Source organism: Gopherus flavomarginatus, chromosome 3 (assembly GCF_025201925.1).
Source record: "Gopherus flavomarginatus isolate rGopFla2 chromosome 3, rGopFla2.mat.asm, whole genome shotgun sequence".
Taxonomy (NCBI): Eukaryota; Metazoa; Chordata; order Testudines; family Testudinidae; genus Gopherus; species Gopherus flavomarginatus.
The window spans coordinates 46653392-46671841 of NC_066619.1; the positions used below are offsets into that span (position 1 = coordinate 46653392).

Genomic DNA, 18450 nt, shown 5'->3' on the forward strand with positions numbered 1-18450 from the left:
TACTTGTACTCATTTACTCTTAGTATTTTTGCGGGTCTGTTGGTGTGCTACCCTCTATCACAGCAGGCCCATTCTAATAGCTGTTAACATTCCACACCTAGTGATGTCCCACTGAAGGTCTTTTCTACCTCTACAAACAACTACAATTTACAATTTAAACTTGATAGATACAACAGTGTAGTTTTCCAAGGATTATTTCAAAGCCGCACTGAAGTCTGATGTCATAATAAATGGAATAGCTTCCTGTATGTATGTTAGTGTACCCTGGTAGAAAAAGTATGGATAAAAACTGACATTATTGGACAAAAAATGTTCCACAGCTTCCTATAAAGAGTAAACATACTGTACATATGTGATTTATTTTCATTTCTGAACGATATTGAATAGTTTTCTCATATCTAAAAATCTAGTTGATTAGATCACAATTTTGTTAAAATACTAGTGGATTAACTATCTTAAGTGTAAAACATCTGATTAGACTTCTCTTTATCCTAATAATCAGATGGTCCTCAAATAATCCTACTATAACAACCACTACTTTAAAATAGCTTAATAATTGACACAAGTGGTCTTACTGATCATTAATCTTGTATCCAAACATCAGCCGCCTTATCATTTCAGAACTGAGTTTAGCTTCAGAAATGTACATTCCTTCTGAATATATGTTTCTACTGTAGCTAATTTTGCAATGTAATGATCTTGGGGATTTTACGGAACAGACTTTGCTTTCCACGGCCCAAAACAGTTTTACAATTTAACTAGCTCGTTCTTTAACAATGAAATAAGTCAAGTGATTTTCCATTAGATGTCTGCATTCAATAAGTGTTTCCAAATCAGTGTCCAATAGAACAGACATTTAGTAAATATTGTAATTGCATACACACTAATAGTTTATGTGAAATAGTCAACACATATTTAGATTCTGCAACAAATGCACAGACTCGCGTTTTCATTAGAGAATTTTTATTTATAATGTTTATCCCCTACCTAGTGTTCTAAATGGCACGTATAAAACAATCTCAACAAAACTGACCTCTGTTGAGGCTTTGGGCTCCGTTTGCTTTATCATAACATTGACTTTATATCACTTTCAGTTTTTAATAGAAAAGGGGTAAAAAGAGCCTTGGGGCTGTGAAACACTGCAGGTACTCCAACTACAGAGCTTTTTATATGTGCATTCAGACATAATCTGCTTCTGTGTAGTCCCAAGACACAAGTGTTAAGTAAATAAAGAGACTAATAAGACTATTGTTTACATAATTATCACCCTGTCAGAATCAACATGAGAAATACTGAAATTTACATTGTGAAGCAAATAGCCAAGATGACAGACACAACTAACTAAGTAGTTAAATTTTAAGGTGGTGGTTTTATAGTTAGGAAAAAGCAAGATTTTCCTGTTGGAGAAAGATGGGTTAGAATACATCTATAACCTGGACAAAAGAAATATATTGACCTGTGATAGGAAACTTTTGAGAAATGACTTGTGTCCTAAATTAGTATGATGTGTTTTGAGATTTTGATGTACTTAAACATAATTTTTAAAAAATTACATCTCATTTAAAGAGAATCTGCTCCCTGCTTAAGTAACTAATATTTTAATTAAGTCTGGAGTGAAGTTTTTTGAGTATCTCCTGATAAACTCCCTCTTTTATGTTGATGGTAATTAAAGAGCTCCCTAAGGACCTCAGTAGACGCTTTGCAAGGCCCGCGCTAATTGTCAGACATGAGACACTGACCAGTTGGTTTGCTCTTGAATAGCTGACAGCGTGCTGTCAGCACAGCAGTTTTATTTTTATGTATTGTGAGCTGTTGTCAGGGCTAACTGGATCCTATTGTGGCTGAAGATGTTGCGCAAATTGAGGCAGATGGCTCTGATTCAGACACGTGTCATTCAGAAAGGGGAGAGGGGATTGGCCCTGCAAAGTGGGGTCACAGTAGGTAACAGACCTGCTCTACACTTGTTAGTGTTTTCAAAAGCCCATGTGCAGCAACTTCGTTGTTCACAAATAACTAACACACACACAAAAGTGTGGTGCACTCCTTGTGGAAAATGGAAGACTAGGCTGTTACCATCCTCATCCTTCCTGTCTCTGGGGCCTGGCTGTGCATGCAGAATGAATTAACAGGATTGACAGAAGTTCATTGTGCCTAAAATGGCTTTTCAGTCAATTGCAGTGCTTAAAAGTCTAGTTTTGCTTTTAATTCCATGTAATTAGTGGGTTCTTTATGTCTTGGAATTTAATAATGGAGCGTTAGATCTCACTTTTTATTTACAATATTTAGTCAGTAGAAAAGTGCGTCAAATGCTCTGGAGATAAAATAAATTAAGAGGAGAAGATCTGGTGTTTCAGAAAGATTAGTTTGTTACGTAACATCATTTCATATCATGTTGGGTATTAAGTTTGAGCAATTTAAGTTGAATTAATTCATCACTTGGCATGCAGAGAAAACATTTTCAAAAGGCTGCATTTTAACAAGTTAGAAAATGCATAATGTCAGCATCATTTTAGTATTGGATTTAGTTATTTTGGTATAAAATACTGAAGATTATCCTTTAACTGTGAATACAATTGGTTTTAAGTTATTAGTGCAGAATGGAATACTTATTTTCAGTTGACGTATTGTGTGTTAATACACAAAACTAGAATCTAAACAATAATTTTCCTTTAAAGGAACTTTCTTGTCCATAATACTGAACAAAAAATCTTGTACTAAATCTTTGTGGCTTTATTAGATAATAAAATCTAAATAAAGCGATTTGTGCAGCACTGCACAAATCCTTTTTCTGAGGAATTTGTAGGGGGATTTAGGCGTTGTCACCTGTACTGAATTAAATTGAAAAAGTTTTGAAATTTAATATAACTTTTTAGAGAGAATAAACTACCAACTTCTGGCTTTATATGAATGCCTTCATGATTTTTTTTTCCTTCCTCCAGGTTTGCAGCTAAAACTGTGCACAGTGGGTCATTGATGCTAGTCACAGTGGAGCTGAAGGAAGGCTCTACAGCACAGCTCATCATAAACACTGAGAAAACGGTGATTGGTTCTATTCTACTGCGGGAGCTGAAGCCTGTCCTGTCCCAGGGGTAACCTGCTTACATCTGGACTTCAGAATCTGGCACACAACAAAAGTGCCTGGCATCCACTACTGCTGCCTTTCATTTATAATAATAGCCCTTCCATCTGGCAGTGGGAGAAGAATACACTCTTGACATTCTTGTCTCCTGCTTTAGAATGCTAGTGTGTATCTATCATGTATGCAAGGGGTTTTTTTTTTCTGCTTGCTAACCAGAGAACATATATTTTACTGTCATTTAGCTACACTCTTAAAAGTATTTCCCAGTTGTTCTATCCTGGTACTTCCCCTCTCTTTCCTCCTACTCCCCCCTCCAATTTTTCTTGCTATAAAAGGTAACTATTTGATAATAAAGTTTTGGAGAAAATCAGCTTACCTGAGCAGTGAGCTATAATGGAAAAGAGAGACTCCAGCAGAATGTACAAGTTACATAGTATAGGATGGATTTGTTGTATGAGACGTGTAAAAGGACAGTAGACTTACTAGAGAATGTCATTTGTCCAATAAAGCTGCTTGTAAGCTTGACCTCATACATGTTGTTATAAACAGTCATTTCCAGCTACTGCCATATTGTCAAATATTTCTAAATGTTACATCTCCAGTAAAGTGGTGTTATGAATGGACTCTCTCTTCTCTTCTGTTTTATAGGGCACTGACTCTGTACATCACTCGGAATACGTAAATCTTACCCATTTGAAGTAAATATCATGTGAGGGTTGCATAAAGCCTGAGTTTTTGGCAGAGGAGTCTAGAGGGGATTGGACAGGGAGAAATTCATTCCCCTTATCTACAGTCAGCAAGGAGGACTACTGTGCAGCCCTCACCTCGCTGTACCCAACAATCTGCTGCCTATGGGCTGGAATATAGTGTTTTAGCACCTTCGTGTTCTTGTTACTTGAGACACTAGGTCTGTATAATTGTGGACCAATGGTCTCAAACCAGTTCATCCTTAAAGTGGCTTTCACCAGCAGTTTATATGGGTCCACTGCAAAGAATATTTCCACAATACACCACAGAGGGTCTGCAGGCAATTCTGCACAGTAGTCCTTAAGTGGGACTTAATTGGTATTGTGGACCTTGTGCTAGCTTTCTACAGCGGTGAATTTCATTCACAGAGACTGTTTGCTTTGTACTGTAAATTATTTCAGAATTACAAATGGACACCTCACCTAAGCAGAACTAAAATGTAACTCCAATAACATGCACATTTTATTAGCAGTTTTCAGAAGTATTTTATTAGCCCTCTTTCACAATATTAGACTGGATAAATAAATGCATTTAGTTTTCAGCAGCACTCAAAATGCACACAGTGCTTTTCAAACAAGGGAACAACAGTCCATGTTATTACCCTACTTTTTTTTAATCTAGGTTTATATTATGTTCTTGGAGTGACTGCACATATCCATTCCACTTCAGATGTGTATGTGCCCAGTGCACTGCTCTTGGAGATTTTTCGCTCAGTGGTGCCCATCAGGGTAGTGCATGCGCTGTCTGCTGCCTTGCTCTGCTGTGAAGTAGTATAAAGGACAGAGCTACCTCCAACTCCCGCCACCAGTTGTTTCATACTGCCCGTGACAGTTGCTGGAGCAGTTGTCTTGCCTTTGCATGTTTTTCTCCCATTTATCTATTTTTTTGTTCATAGTTGGTGTCCATTTAACCTCAATTTTAGTATTAGATAGTTTTTAGTATTAAGTTCGCTTTTAGTGTGTTTATACACTTCAGTTTTCTTTTTGGGATTCCATTACTGGTATTGGGGCTGTGACGCTGTCTGGAGTGACTCACAACTATGAGCGCCTACCTCAGGGCAGACTGTCAAAAACAGAGCAGACACCCCAAACTGGTGATGAGTTCTATAATTAGATTTCCTCAAGCCAGTGACAAATGTGATCTCCTGGATCACTGTAACAGTCTTATCATGAAGTGTCAGAGAGAACCCTTAGACTCTCCAGACTATCTTGCCACCCAGACAACAGGACTTAGTGATAAGTGGTCACCTACACCAAAAATCACACCACATTCAGGCTGCTTCCAGTCCCAAGAGACCAGTCATTACTTCAGATCAGTTGATGACCTAGATATTATATCATATACAACACCTGTAGTCAATCCTGTGATAAGCTACCTAAAGGCTTATTAACTAGGAAAAAAGAATGAGTTATTTAGAGGTTCAAGCAAGCAAACATATATACACACCAATGAGTTACCATCTAAATCCTAAGAGTGACAGAGCAATAGTGTCTCTCAGGGCAGATAGTGTCTTTCAGGGCAGATTCAGGAGGGATCTCTGGCTTCAGTTTAAAGTCTCTGTCCCTTCAGAGTTCAAACAGCCACGGAGATGCAGTGTCTTCTTGTCAGGGATTTTTATTCTCTTCTCCCAGAGTTCAAGATGATAGGATGAGTTCACATGCATGTTTCCTCTTCACAGGTCGGGGCGGGTGGGAAGCAATCAACAGTCTTTTGTCCTCTGATGTTCCACAATAGTTTGTCTGGTGTCTCTGGGCCTTCTTTTTTGTTGGGTGGGAGATAACACCTGTGGTAAACTAATATTTCATACTTCGTAATGTTTCTCTTCTGACTAGTGGGCGGGGGGGGCGGTGTTTACAGATTATTCAGAGCAAACACTTAAAATATTGCCTTATAACATGGGATATAGATATTATAGGTGAGATTAATACATGCAGCAACATACAAGCATTTCATAGAGTGTAAATACATTCTTATAAAACTAACGCCTATTTTGAGCACAACTAACATACAGGTGACCTGGTGTGGTCTCCAGCTACAAGTTGTCAGTTCTTAGCTAATGCCTGCAGCCTGGGCAAGAGCTGGCATCTGGCCTGCCAGTGTCACAAAGGCATGCCTTGGTCACTGGACTTAGAACCCCATCTTTCCTGTAAAAAGCCAATGCCAGTGATCCACGCTCCAGTTGCTTGAAGTGTCTCAGGGAATCACATGTCAGGATCACTTTCAGATTTGTAGAGACTTTAAACCAAGGACCAAAAAAGACAGGAAAGCCAGACTGAAGTTTATACTGATGAAGGCCACTCTGCAGCCATTTTTGGAGCCTTTGCACTACGAATGGTTACCAAGCACTTCGACTTCAGTGAGGAGTCGTCCCACAATGTTGGCCGAGTCCCAGCACTGGTTGCCCTCCACGGTACCAAGAAAGACATGTCAGACCTCCAAGGAAATGTCCAGGAGAGAGAGATCCCTGGTACCAAAGTCCAGCAGCCATGGAGAAAAAGGTAGTTGAATGCACTTAAAGTTGAGGCACTCATTGAGACAGTCTACTCAGGGAGGTCTGTCGATTTTGGCACCAGCATAGGCATGGTCAAGACTGGTTCCTGAATCAGCACCTTAAACCTCAGTGGTGTCATCCAGATCAACCCACCAGCAGTTGTTGACACCAGACGCTTATGTAATGGCAAGAAACTTATTATGCACCCTGGTACCAGTCTCATTGGCTGTACAGGGGTCCTTTCACTCAACACCAATAACCTCAGGTCCAACTTTGCCAGCTTTTGCATTATAGCATTTGATACCATCAGTGCCTTCAGTTATTTGAGTGTCTGAACATACGGTGCTGTCTAGGGGGAAACAGACAATGATTTCTCTAGTGCCATCATCTTTGTGGGGAAAAGGGTTTTCTGTGTAGGGTTTCAGTAGTGATACACGAAACATCAGGTGAACCTTCAAAAAGGGGGGTAGTTCGAGTGGAAAAGTGACTGGATTAACCTGTCACAGGATTTTAAAAGGGCCTAGGAACTGAAAGTTCAGCTTGTGACCACATCTGTCTGTGTGGAGAAACTCTGTGGAGCACCATATCTCCTGCCCTACTGTGCAGGTGGGGTCTTGCTGTCGATGATGGTCTAAATACCACTTATAGTCTGCTCTTGCCTTTTCCATGTACTTCTTCCTGGGCCCAACAATCTGCTGCACCAGGTCTGAGGTAGCTGGGTCGGAAGAGGACACAGGTAATTGTGGGTGGAATTTGGGGTGGTACCCATAATTGGGGGCAGGGGAAGGGGCTTTGACCCCTAGAGGCATGGTCTGCACTGCACTGCACTGTTGTAGGCAAAGCCCACATAAGGGAGAAGTGAGGACCAATCGTCCTGATTCTATGATTAATGTAGCATTACAGATATTGCTGGACAATCTGGCTAATCCATAGCTGGGCTGTCTCATCTGCAGAGGTGGGGGACGCCTGTGCAAGGGATGAAGTGAACCAGTTTGATAAAGTGTTCCACTGCCATCAAAACTGTCATAAATTTGTTGGACTCCAGTAATCCGACAATAAAATCTATGGCAATGGTGGCCTCTGGTCAAGATGGAGGAGACTTCAGGGCTTGTGGCAGAGGGTCTTGGTAAGGGCACAAACATACAGGAGACAATGAACAATTGTATGGTTGGGGGTATCCAGGGCCACCAAAAGGAGTGGGATATTAGTCTTTGGGTCTTGACGCACCCCAAGTGTCCTGCTAGGGGGAAATTGTGGCATAGTTGCAGAACTGCCACCCTTCCACACAGACACAGTCCCTTACATGCGTGATCCCTTCCTGGAAGTCATGTGGTTGCTTGTCGATAATTGCTTGTTCATTAGGCAGAATTTCTGGGCCAGAGGCAGAACATATAAATCTGGGTATATCCTAGTGACGAGTTGCACTGAGTGTGACAGGATTGAGAATGAGGGTTGGTTCCTAGCTGGGGCCTCGTACTGTATCTTTGGGACAGGGCATCCGCCTTGCCAGTTTTGGATCTGGGGTGTATGTGATCATGAAATTGAATCATGAGAAGAATAGCACCCACTGAAGATTCATACCATTGGTTTAAGACTTCCACAATATAGAGAGATTCCAGGTTTTTATGGTCAGTAACCACGCGATGAGCTTCTTCCAGGCAGTGATGCCATTCCGAAAAGGCAGTTTTCATCACCAGGAGTTCCTTGTAAAGTATTTCATAGTTCAGTTCGGTGGGGTGAGCTTCCTTGTGTAATAAGCATATGAGTGTAACACTTGTTTGAGACCAAGTTGCAGAGAGAGGACAGTCTTGATCCCTTCACTAGAAGCGTCAGCTTCTACAATGAAGGTTTATGTGACATTAGGGTGAGCCAGTATGGGTGCATAGTAAAGGTGAATTTCAGCTGACTAAATGCATACTGGATCTCAGGAGACCAATGCAATTGGGCATTTTTCCAGAGGAGAGTGGTGGAGGTTTTAAGTTGTTTTGAAAAATTGAGGCTGAACCATCAATAGAAATTGGCAAATCCCAGGAAGCATTGCAGGTCACATACCATGTGTGGAGTCAACCAACCTTGGATGGCTTGGATGTGTGGGTCCATCTTGATCCCTTCTGGGGATAAAGTGAAGCCCAAGAACTCTGATTGAAGGCACAAATCTCGAGCTTAGTTTAAAGGCCTTGCTGCCACAGTGTTCCAGGAGTGTTTGGACATGAGCAATATGCTCGATGGTAGTCCAAGATCAATATGTCGCCTAGGTAGACCACTACATACTGGTCCAACTTGGTGAATATGTGGGCAGCCCCCAAGCAGTCCAGCAACTCGGGAATCGAGTCGTATTCCTGTGGCCTAAGTTGTCCATGAAAACCATCATGACCAGTGTGTGGGCAGTCAGAGCAGGGGTCAGGAAGCAGACCAGGTCAGATACCAGGAGGTCATAGTCCAAAGCAAGCCAGAGGGCAAAACCAAGAGTCAGGTGGTAGGCAGGGTCAGATTGCCAGGAGATAAGGAGCAGGTATTGCAGGGGAGGCAGTCTGAATCAGGGAGTGGTTGTTTGGAGTGGTAGCAGTGTTCTTGAGGAAGTCAAGAGTACAAGTGTTTTTCTACTTGGATGAGTGGCTGATCAGACGTCAGTCCAGCATGTCTCTTCTCCAGTCCACCTTCAGTGTGCTAGGATTGCTTATCAACACAGAGAAACCTACGCTATCTCCTATACTAAAGATGGTTTATAGGAGCAGTTCTGGACTCTACAGAATCCAAGGCATTTCTTCCATGGTCAAGATTTCAGACAATACTGGCTGTTTCTTCTTCGAGTGATTGCTCATATCCATTCCAGTTAGGTGTGCGCGCCGTGCGTGCACATTCGTTGGAAAACTTTTACCCTAGCAACTCAGTGGGCCGGCAGGTCGCCCCCTAGAGTGGCGCCTTCATGGTGCTCGGTATATACCCCTGCCGGCCCGCCCGCTCCTCAATTCCTTCTTACCGCCCATGTCGGTCGTTGGAACAGTGGAGCGCAGCTTAGCTGACCTCCACTTCCCTAGCTACTCGTAGTTCTCATATATAGTTATGCAGTTATAATCCTTTTATATATATATTTGTATAGTTATACGTTTTTTCTTTGCTAACATAGTTAGTTTAGTAATAGTTAGCGGGGTTCAGGAAGTAGCCCCTTCCATGAACCCGGTGCCGGAGCCCATGCACGGCTCACCGGGTTTTAAAATGGGCTCGGCCTGCCAGAAGCCGATGCCGAAGGGAGATCCGCGCGACTCCTGTTTGAAGTGCCTCAGGGAATCACACTTGACAGCTAAGTGCCCCATTTGCAAGGCTTTTAAGCCGAGAACAAAAAGGAGCGGGACTTTCACTTACCCCTCCACCTTTGGTGCCGAGCGATGATCAAGCGGCTGGCAGAAGCGCTTCCTCGGCACCGGACCCCGCCGGTACTGCCAAGGCCTTTCGGCACCGGCCGTCGCCGGCACCGAAGTCGACTCGGCACCGCTCCCTTCCTCCGAGGTCGAGAAAGCCTACGATTCCTGCTGGTGCCTGACGGCTCCCCGGCACGCGCCGTGGTTGAGCCCCCTGCTCCTGCTGCTCCCGTGCCACCTGCATCACAGCCAGAGAGCTCGTCTAAGTCTGATTGCCCAGCACCGACACCTGCAGAGGCACCGATGACATCGGCACCGTCGATTCCAGTCCCCCAGGGCCATTGAATCCAGTGCCTGACAGCTCCCCGGCACGCGCCGTGGTAGAGCTTACTGCTCCCGCTGCTTCTGTGCCAACTGCACCGCAGCCAGAGAGCTCGTCTAAGTTGGATCGCCTGGCACCGACACCTGCTGAGGCACCGACGACGTCGGCACCGTCGATCCCGGCCCCACAAGGGCCGTCGAATCCGGTGCCTGTCGGCTCCCCGGCACGCGCCGTGGTTGAGCTTATTGCTCCTACTGCTTCCGTGCCGACGGCACCGCAGCCAGAGAGCTCGTCTAAGTCGGATCGCCCGGCACCGACACCTACCGAAGCTCTGACGACCTCGGTACCGTCGATCCCGGTCCCACGAGGGCCGTCGAATCCGGTGCCTGACAGCTCCCCAGTATGCACTGTGGTTGAGCCTGCTCTTCCCTCCATGCTGGAGACATTACCAACGGCGAGGGATCTCATTGCCATGACAGAGTCGATGCTGCCTGACCCCGGCACCGCCGGTGCGGGTAATACAGTCTCTTCATCTGACCGTCCTCTGTCAGCACAGCAGAGCGGCACCATTCATGATCACGGTCCCGCAGACACTCCAGGTCCCGTCGGCACACCCGACACCACTTGCAGTCCCGGTGCTGTTTTCCTCATCAGTACTGGTCACACTCGCCGCACCGGTCGGTATCCCGTTCGCCGACCCACTATCGGCACCGTTCCGACTCCCGGCACCGCCACAGGTACCTTGACTCCTGTAGCCTCTCCCCGAGCCTCGAGATCTCAGTCGACCTCCCGGCACCGTTCTGGTTGCAGGTCTGGATCTCGTTCCAGGTACCGGTACGCCTCCCGGTGCCGGTCCCCGGTGCCGAGTTGGGCAAGGTCCGATAGAGTCAGAGACTCTGCCCGTGCCTTCTTTTAGTACCTCCACAACCTGAGGTGGAGGAGGTCCCAGAGGTAGAGGACCCGGTATGGGGCCCTCTAAGGGGTACGACTACTCGTCTGTCCGCTCTCCTCTCTGCTCACTAGTCTTTCAGTCTGTTAAGGAGAGGTAGTGGAATGGCCAGCGGGCGCCAGCCCCGAAACCGAAGGAGGCTTGGCGAATGAACCTGCTTGGCCGCCAGGTGTACTCTGCAGAGGCCCTGCAGCTCTGGGTAGCAAAGCAACAAGCCTTGCTTAGCTGCTATAATTATAGCATCTGGGTGAAGGTAGTTTAGTTTATGGAGTTTCTCCCTCAAAACTCCCGCCAGGAGTTCGCTGCCGTCTTGGAGGACGGGGGAAAAAGGTACCGAGAGCGTCCCTCCAGGCCTCGTTGGACGCAGCAGACTCAGCAGCCAGGACTCTGGCCTTTGGTGTCGCCATGAGGTGCATCTCATGGCTTCAGGTTTCAAACCTCCGGCCGGAGCCGCAGTATGCCATTCAGGATTTACCCTTTATTGGTAAAGGCCTCTTCGCGGCAAAGACAGCCCCAGGCTGCGAAGCCTGATGGACAATAGGGTCCTAATGCGCTCTCTCAGCATGCATATGCCAGCGACCAAACGCAGGCCTTTCTGTCCCCAGCCGCCATACTCTGTGCCTAGCCAGAGACAGGACTTTGGCAAACGGCGAGGCCAAGGTGGTCGCAGACGAACGTCAGGACCCCTAAAGAGCCAAGGTCAAGGTCCCTCGCAATTACCACTGGGACCAAAGACGAACCTTCCAAGGTGCGCCTGAGGGCGGTGTACCAGTCACAGGCCGGGATCCCAATCCTGCTTTCTCCTGGCGTGGCCCCAGTTAATTTCAGATTGCTAGGTCCTGCGCACGGTGGAGCATAGGTACCACCTCTAATTTGTTCCAGCCCTGTCCCCCTTCAGGGACCCCTCTCACGAGCAATTCCTTGTACAAGAGGTGCAGACGCCGACTGACGAAAGGGGCAAGGGGGTTTACTCCCGTTATGCCCTAGTCCCCCACTCGAACGGAGGTCTCAGACCTTCCTAGTCCTGCACGGACTCAACCAGTTTAGGATAAGGTTGAAGTTCCGCATGGTATCCCTGGGAACCATTATTCCATCCTTGCCTCCTGGGGGCTACTATGCCGCCCTCGATATGAAGGACGCGTACTTTCGCAACGCCATCTTCCCTCCGCACAGGAGATATCTCCGCTTTCTAGCCAACCGTCAGTACTTCTGGTTTACGGCCATAGTCGCCGCCTACCTTCGCTGATGTCGGATATGCGTTTTTCCGTATCTGGACGATTCGCTTATCCGAGGAGACTCCGAGACACAAACCACTCAGCACGTGGGCATCGTCACGGTCTATTCAAAGGTCTAGGCCTGATGATGACTATAGAGCAATCCACTCTGATTCCCACGCAGAGGTTGGACTTCCTAGGGGCTATCCTGGTCTCCTACCTAGCCGGAGCCTGCTTATCACAACTGCGGTTTTAGGCGATGGCAACAATCATCCGAGGTCTGCAAGCTTTCCCAACGACCTCGACTCGTACTTGTCTCAGTCTCCTGGGTCCATGGCTGCCCGCAAGTTTGTAACCAAACACGCCAAGCTCCGCCTCCGTCCTCTCCAAGTCCGGCTCACCTCGGCGTACCACCCGGACAGGGAGCCAATGGTCATGGTAGTCATCGTTCCCTCGAGCACCTTAGGCTCCCTAGAGTGGTGGCTAACTCCCTCCCTGGTGTGGGCAGGGATGCGGTTCCATCCGCCCCAGCCCTCACTGCCCCTGACGACGGACGCGTCATCTCTCTGCTCGAGTGCCCATGGTCACCTCCGAGCTTAAGGCCTTTGGTCTTCTCGGGAGCCGGCATTCCACATCAATGCCCCAAAAATGAGAGTAGTCCACCTGGCGTGCCAGGGGTTCCAGCGGCACCTGCGAGGCCGTGGTATCTCGGTGTTTACAGCCAACACAACGGCCATGTGCTTCATAAATAACCAGGGAGGGACTTGGTCCTCCCCCCTTTTGTCAGGAGGCCATCCATTTCCGGGACTTTTGCATGGCCCACTCGATGGAGCTGGTGACGTCCTTTCTCCTAGGCGTTCGGAACGTCTTGGCGCTTTGACTCAGCAGGTCTTTCCTGTCTTACGAGTGATCACTCTGCCCCATGTGAGGCGTTCTGCTTTCCAGAAGTGGAGATGTTTCCTCACATAGACCTGTTCGCTCACCACGAGAGCAGAAAATGCCAGATGTTCTGCTTCTTCCAAGGTCTCTCCTCGGGATCGATCTTGGATGCATTCCTGATGCCGTGGAAAGGCCAACTCCTTTATGCCTTCCCACTGTTCCCACTGGTTCATTAGGTCCTGCTCAAACTCCGCAGGGGCAGAGAGCGCATCATCATGGTCACTCCAGAGTGGTCCAGGCAGCACTGATATACCACGTTGCTCAGCCTGTCAATAACCGACCCAATTACCCTGCCACCCCACCCAGACCTCATCACTCAGGGCAACGACAAGCTTCGTCACCCGGACCTGCAGCCTCTTCGCCTCACGGTGTGGCTGCTGCGTAACTGAGCCGGGGTGACAGGAAGCCTTCCACCTGGTCAACGTACTGGGCCGAGTGGAAGCGTTTCTTCTACAGCTGCAATACGCTCGATCTTGCTCCTACTGAGGTCTCGATCCCCTCTATTTGGCCTGCCTCTGGCCTTCAGCGGCAGGACCTGGCGGTATCATCGCTGAGGGTACACTTGGCAGCCATCTCTACCTTCCAGCCAGGCTAAGTGGACGTTCCGTGTTCTCACACTCTATGGGTTCGAGGTCCCTCAAGGGCTTGGAGCGCTTGCACCCTCGGGTGCGCCGCCCAGCCCCAACCTGGGACCTCAACCTAGTTTTAACCAGACTTATGTCTCCCCCATTCGAGCCGTTCGCGACCGGCCCTCTGCTATACCTGTCTTGGACAACAACTTTCCTCGTAGCTTTTACATCGGCCAGACGGGTCTCCGAGCTCAGAGCTCTTACGGTGGTTCCGCCGTACACTAGGTTTCACAAAGACAAGGTGCAGTTATGACCGCACCAGGCTTTCCTCCCTAAGGTGGTTTCGGCCTTTCATGTTACCCACAGCTCAACGCAATGGGCGCAACCCTAGCACTCCCTGGACATCTCTGGAGTGCTCGCATTTATATTGCGCTGACAGAACCATTTCGTAGGTGCCCCAGCTCTGTCACGGTAGCAGACCAAAGGGAGGGCTTGCTTGTTTTCCTCTCAGAGGATCTCATCTTGGGTGATGGTGTACATCCGCACTTGTTATGATTTGGCTCATATTTCCCCAAGCCACATCACCGTGCATTCTACCAGGGCTCAGGCTTCATCTGCCGCCTTGCTGGCTCGTGTTCCTACCCATGAGATCTGTCGCGCAGCTCCATTGGTCCACGGTCCATACCTTTGCTTCGCAGTATGCCCTGGTTCAACAGTCAAGAGATGCTGTAGCCTCTGGCTCAGCAGTTTTCATTCTGCCATATTTCACTCCGACCCCACCGCCTACGTAAGGCTTGGGATTCACCTAACTGGAATGGATATGAGCAATCACTCGAAGAAGAAAAGACGGTTACTCACCTTTGTAACTGTTGTTCTTCGAGATGTGTTGCTCATATCCATTCCACACCCGCTCTCCTTCCCCACTGTCGGAGTAGCCGGCAAGAAGGAACTGAGGAGCGGGCGGGCCGGCAGGGGTATATATCGAGCACCATGAAGGCGCCACTCTAGGGGGCGACCTGCCGGCCCACTGAGTTGCTAGGGTAAAAGTTTTCCGACGAATGTGCACGCGCGGCGCGCACACCTAACTGGAATGGATATGAGCAACACATCTCGAAGAACAACAGTTACAAAGGTGAGTAACCGTCTTTTCCTACCATGACAGTGTGAAATTGCCTCAGGCTTCTTGGACATATGTAGTCCGGCATGCCAGGCTCCATCTCAGGAAACGACAAGGATAGTTAGCTTCAGTGTACTCATCAGTTTGGCATCCTCTAGATATGCTAGTGTAAGTGCCCACTCAAATCTTGGCCTCTCTGTAATGGTGGGCAAATCCTTCAAATGTGTGTGTTTGGAGATATGATAGGGGTAGACTTGGCCCTGAGGTCCCCTTGCTGGAGACCTCGCAACCTTGCCATACCCTTCCCCAGAAAAAGGGAGTGGATAAGGTCCTCCTTGCTGTCTAGAGTGTCTGCCAAGCAGGGCACAGCAGGCTAATATAAAAAAAGCTGCAGGGCCAGAGTGAGTTCAGTTCCTTGCTGGAGCTGGAGGAGCATGGATGGTGTGCCTGGCTGACTGAGGGAATTACAGGACCACAGACAGAGCAGTGCTGCCAGAAACACGGGGAAGTGAGAAGGAGCTCCTTGCTGGCTGCTGGGACTCAACCAGAACAAAGCCCTGAGGTAAGGGTGAAGAACATGCTGGGGCTGTGGGGAAGCGGCCGACGGAATCATAGCCAGCAATGCAGCTTAGTTGAAGGGACATGGCAGATGGCTGCTATCTATAAGGTCTCTGGGTTGGGATCCAGTGTAGGGGCCAGGCTCAGGTCCCGCCACTGATGAAGTGGCCTGAACTTTGATGCATCCTTAGGATGGGAAATAAATTGTTTTGCAGCTCAGCTGGAGAGCTGGGGCCAGAAAGTCCCTAAGAGGTGAAGAGTCTCTGGGTAGGGAGCCTCACATTAGGGCCCGGACTGCTTGAAGAGCAGGGACAATTTGAGGGAGCTCAGATGGGACTGAGAGGCAGTTTGAACCTGGGTACTGGGATAGACCCTGCTGAACAGATTGAGGATAGACCCAGGGATAAGGCTGCAGATACAGAGGGCACTGAGATAGGAGCCCCCTTGGACATGTATCCTAGAAAGGGTTTGATTTCATCTCACATACAGACTGTGTGATTCAGGCAGAGGACTGAATTGCTGAAGATTCCTCCAGAAAGCAGAGTGCAGACATACACACTCAGACGAGGGGGCACTTGTGAGGTGTGAGTGCCACCCCGATACAGGAGGTTCCATTTGCTCCTCCCAACCATCTTCAACTCTAGTTTCAGACACTTGTGCCCCAAGTTGGGAGGGCCCATAAGGTTCATGGTCTACACAGGATTTAACTGCCTACAAGTGTAAGGGAACTGAGGGCCATTTACCTGGCCCATCAAACTCTCCTTTCCCATATCAAGGGAAGAAATCTACACATATTCAAAGACCATGCAGCAGCCATGTTCTATGTGAACAGGCAGGGGGAGCTTGGTCCACTCTGCTATGCCAAGGGACAGTCAGTCTCCAGAACACTTGTATTGCCAGTTCAGTTGACCACAGAGCATCTCATGTTCCGGGCATGAAGAATAACCTGACAGACTGCTTAAGCTGATTGATTGATTACCAGTCACCATGAGTGATTTCTCCATCAAGACCTTGCCAAGTCCATTTTCCAGCTGTGGGGAATTCCTCATGTAGACCTGTTTGCAATGAAAGTCAACAGGATACCATTAGTCATTAATTTTGTTGTCAACAAGGTCAAGGCCCAGGGTTTCCTAGTGCCCCAGATGGACAAGCCCTTATACACATTTCCTCCTGTCCAACTCCTACTCAGAAAGTTGTTGAAAATCAGGCAGGGCCGTGCTTGAGTCATACTTATAGCTGCAGCGTGGCTTTGGCAACACTGGTTTTCCAGTCTGCTGTCCATCTCGAGCAGAATGCTGCGGTCCCTACCACTGGACCTAGACCTGTCTCTCAGGAGCCATAGTAGACTCCTCCACCTCAGCCTGCAGGCCATCCACCTGAAAACTTTGCTGCTCCATGGCTAATCCCTCAGAAGAGGTTTATTCAAAGGGAGTTCAGGATGTCCTTTTAACAGCAGAAAATAAGTATACTTACCTGGCAAAGCAGAAGACAGTCTCCATGTGGTCCCAGCAGAATGGAGTTTTCAGTCAGGTCTTCAATACATCAGATTGTAGACTATATCTGTGATCCTTAAAATAGCAAGGTCTGGCCATTAGTTCCATCAAAGCAGCTCTTTCAGCTTTCCACCCTCCAACTGGTAAGTGGTCTCTTTTTTCCCCCATTCTATATATCACTAAGGTTTTTGAAGAGTCTGGAAAGGTTGTACCCTCAGGTAGAGGATCTTGTTCCATCTTGACTCAAAACTAATGAGTCCTCCCTTTGAGCATTTAACTACATGTTCCTTGCTGTATCTCTCAATTAAGGTGGCCTACTTGGTAGCAATCACCTCTGCCAGGAGAGTAGGTGCATTTTGCATTGTAATGCCTGGACCTCCATACACAGTTTTCTACAAGGACATGGTTTACCTACGTTCCCATCCAAAGTTTCTTTCAGAAATGATGTCTCACTTCCATGTTAACTAGGCAACATACCTACCTTCTTTCTTTCCAGAGCTTCATGCCTATTGAGGAGAGACTCCAGGTACGTCTACGCCACTCGCTGGATCGATGGTTAGCGATCGATCTATCAAGGATCGACTTATCACATGTAGTGTAGATGCGATAAATCGATCCCCGATCACTCTCCCGTCAACTGCTGAACTCCAGCTTGGCGAGAGGCGGAAGCAAAGTTGACAGGGGAGCAATGGCATGCCGTGAGGATGTGTAGTAAGTAATTTTAATTCAATCTAAGATACATCGACTTCAGCTACGCTATTCTCGTAGCTGAAGTTGCGTATCTTAGATCGATTCCTCCCCCATCCTAGTGTAGACCCGGCCTCCATGCTTTGGATGTCGGGAGAACATTAGTGTTCTTCTTCGACTTAACCAAACAGCTTAGGTCAGCCTCCCAATTGCTTGTGGCAGCTGCAGACAGAATGAAGGGGCTCCTGATATCTTCTCAAAGGGTCTCATATTGGATATTCTCTTGTATATGCTTGTGTTGTGACTTGACCGATGTAGTTCCACCAAGCAGAAGAAGCAACAGTTAGTAACCTGCTCCATAACTGTTCTTGAAGATGCGTTGCACATGTCCATTCCACAACCCCCTCTATATTAGTCTTTCTGTCTGTAAGAAGGAACTGAGGGGGGTCTGGGCGGTTCCACTCTTTATGCCACTGCGCAGAAGCATGAGGCAGCAGAGGCATATATGCTACTCTGACAAGTACCGCTGAAGGGAAAATCTCCAAAAATAGTGCACTGGGTGTGCACACACCTGAAGTGGAATGGATATGTGCAACACATCTAGAACAACAATAGTTATAGAACAGGTTAGTAACTGTTTCTTCTAAAGATCTTATCTTGCAATAAGATTTTTCTGGAAATATAGTTATCCTAATGTGATATGAAAGTCATTATAATTATCTCTTGAATTCATACAAGTGAAAGAATTTACAGTAGGAAAATATTAATATCTCCAAAGAAAATGTAGTACTAGGCAGTTCAGGAATCAGTTGTCAACACTGATGCCAAGAGTAAAATTGAGAACATATTATGGTAAAAATGCAGAAAACTTCGAGAGAGGGGACAAGTCAGGAGGACCCTTGAAAGTTTCAGCTAAATAGGCAGTT

The 18450-nt window shown here is 47.3% G+C and overlaps 1 protein-coding gene across 2 annotated transcripts in view; it reads left to right on the plus strand.

The window, feature by feature from the left end:
- AP3B1 (adaptor related protein complex 3 subunit beta 1) overlaps positions 1-3702 on the plus strand; it is a 310175-nt gene extending 306473 nt beyond the window's left edge. For both annotated transcript variants that reach the window (XM_050946875.1, XM_050946876.1), the window contains exon 27: positions 2940-3702. In XM_050946875.1, coding sequence (XP_050802832.1) covers positions 2940-3093 — 154 coding nt within the window. In that variant the 3' untranslated portion in view covers positions 3094-3702. The remainder of the gene's footprint in view (positions 1-2939) is intronic.
- Positions 3703-18450: the final 14748 nt, after the last annotated feature.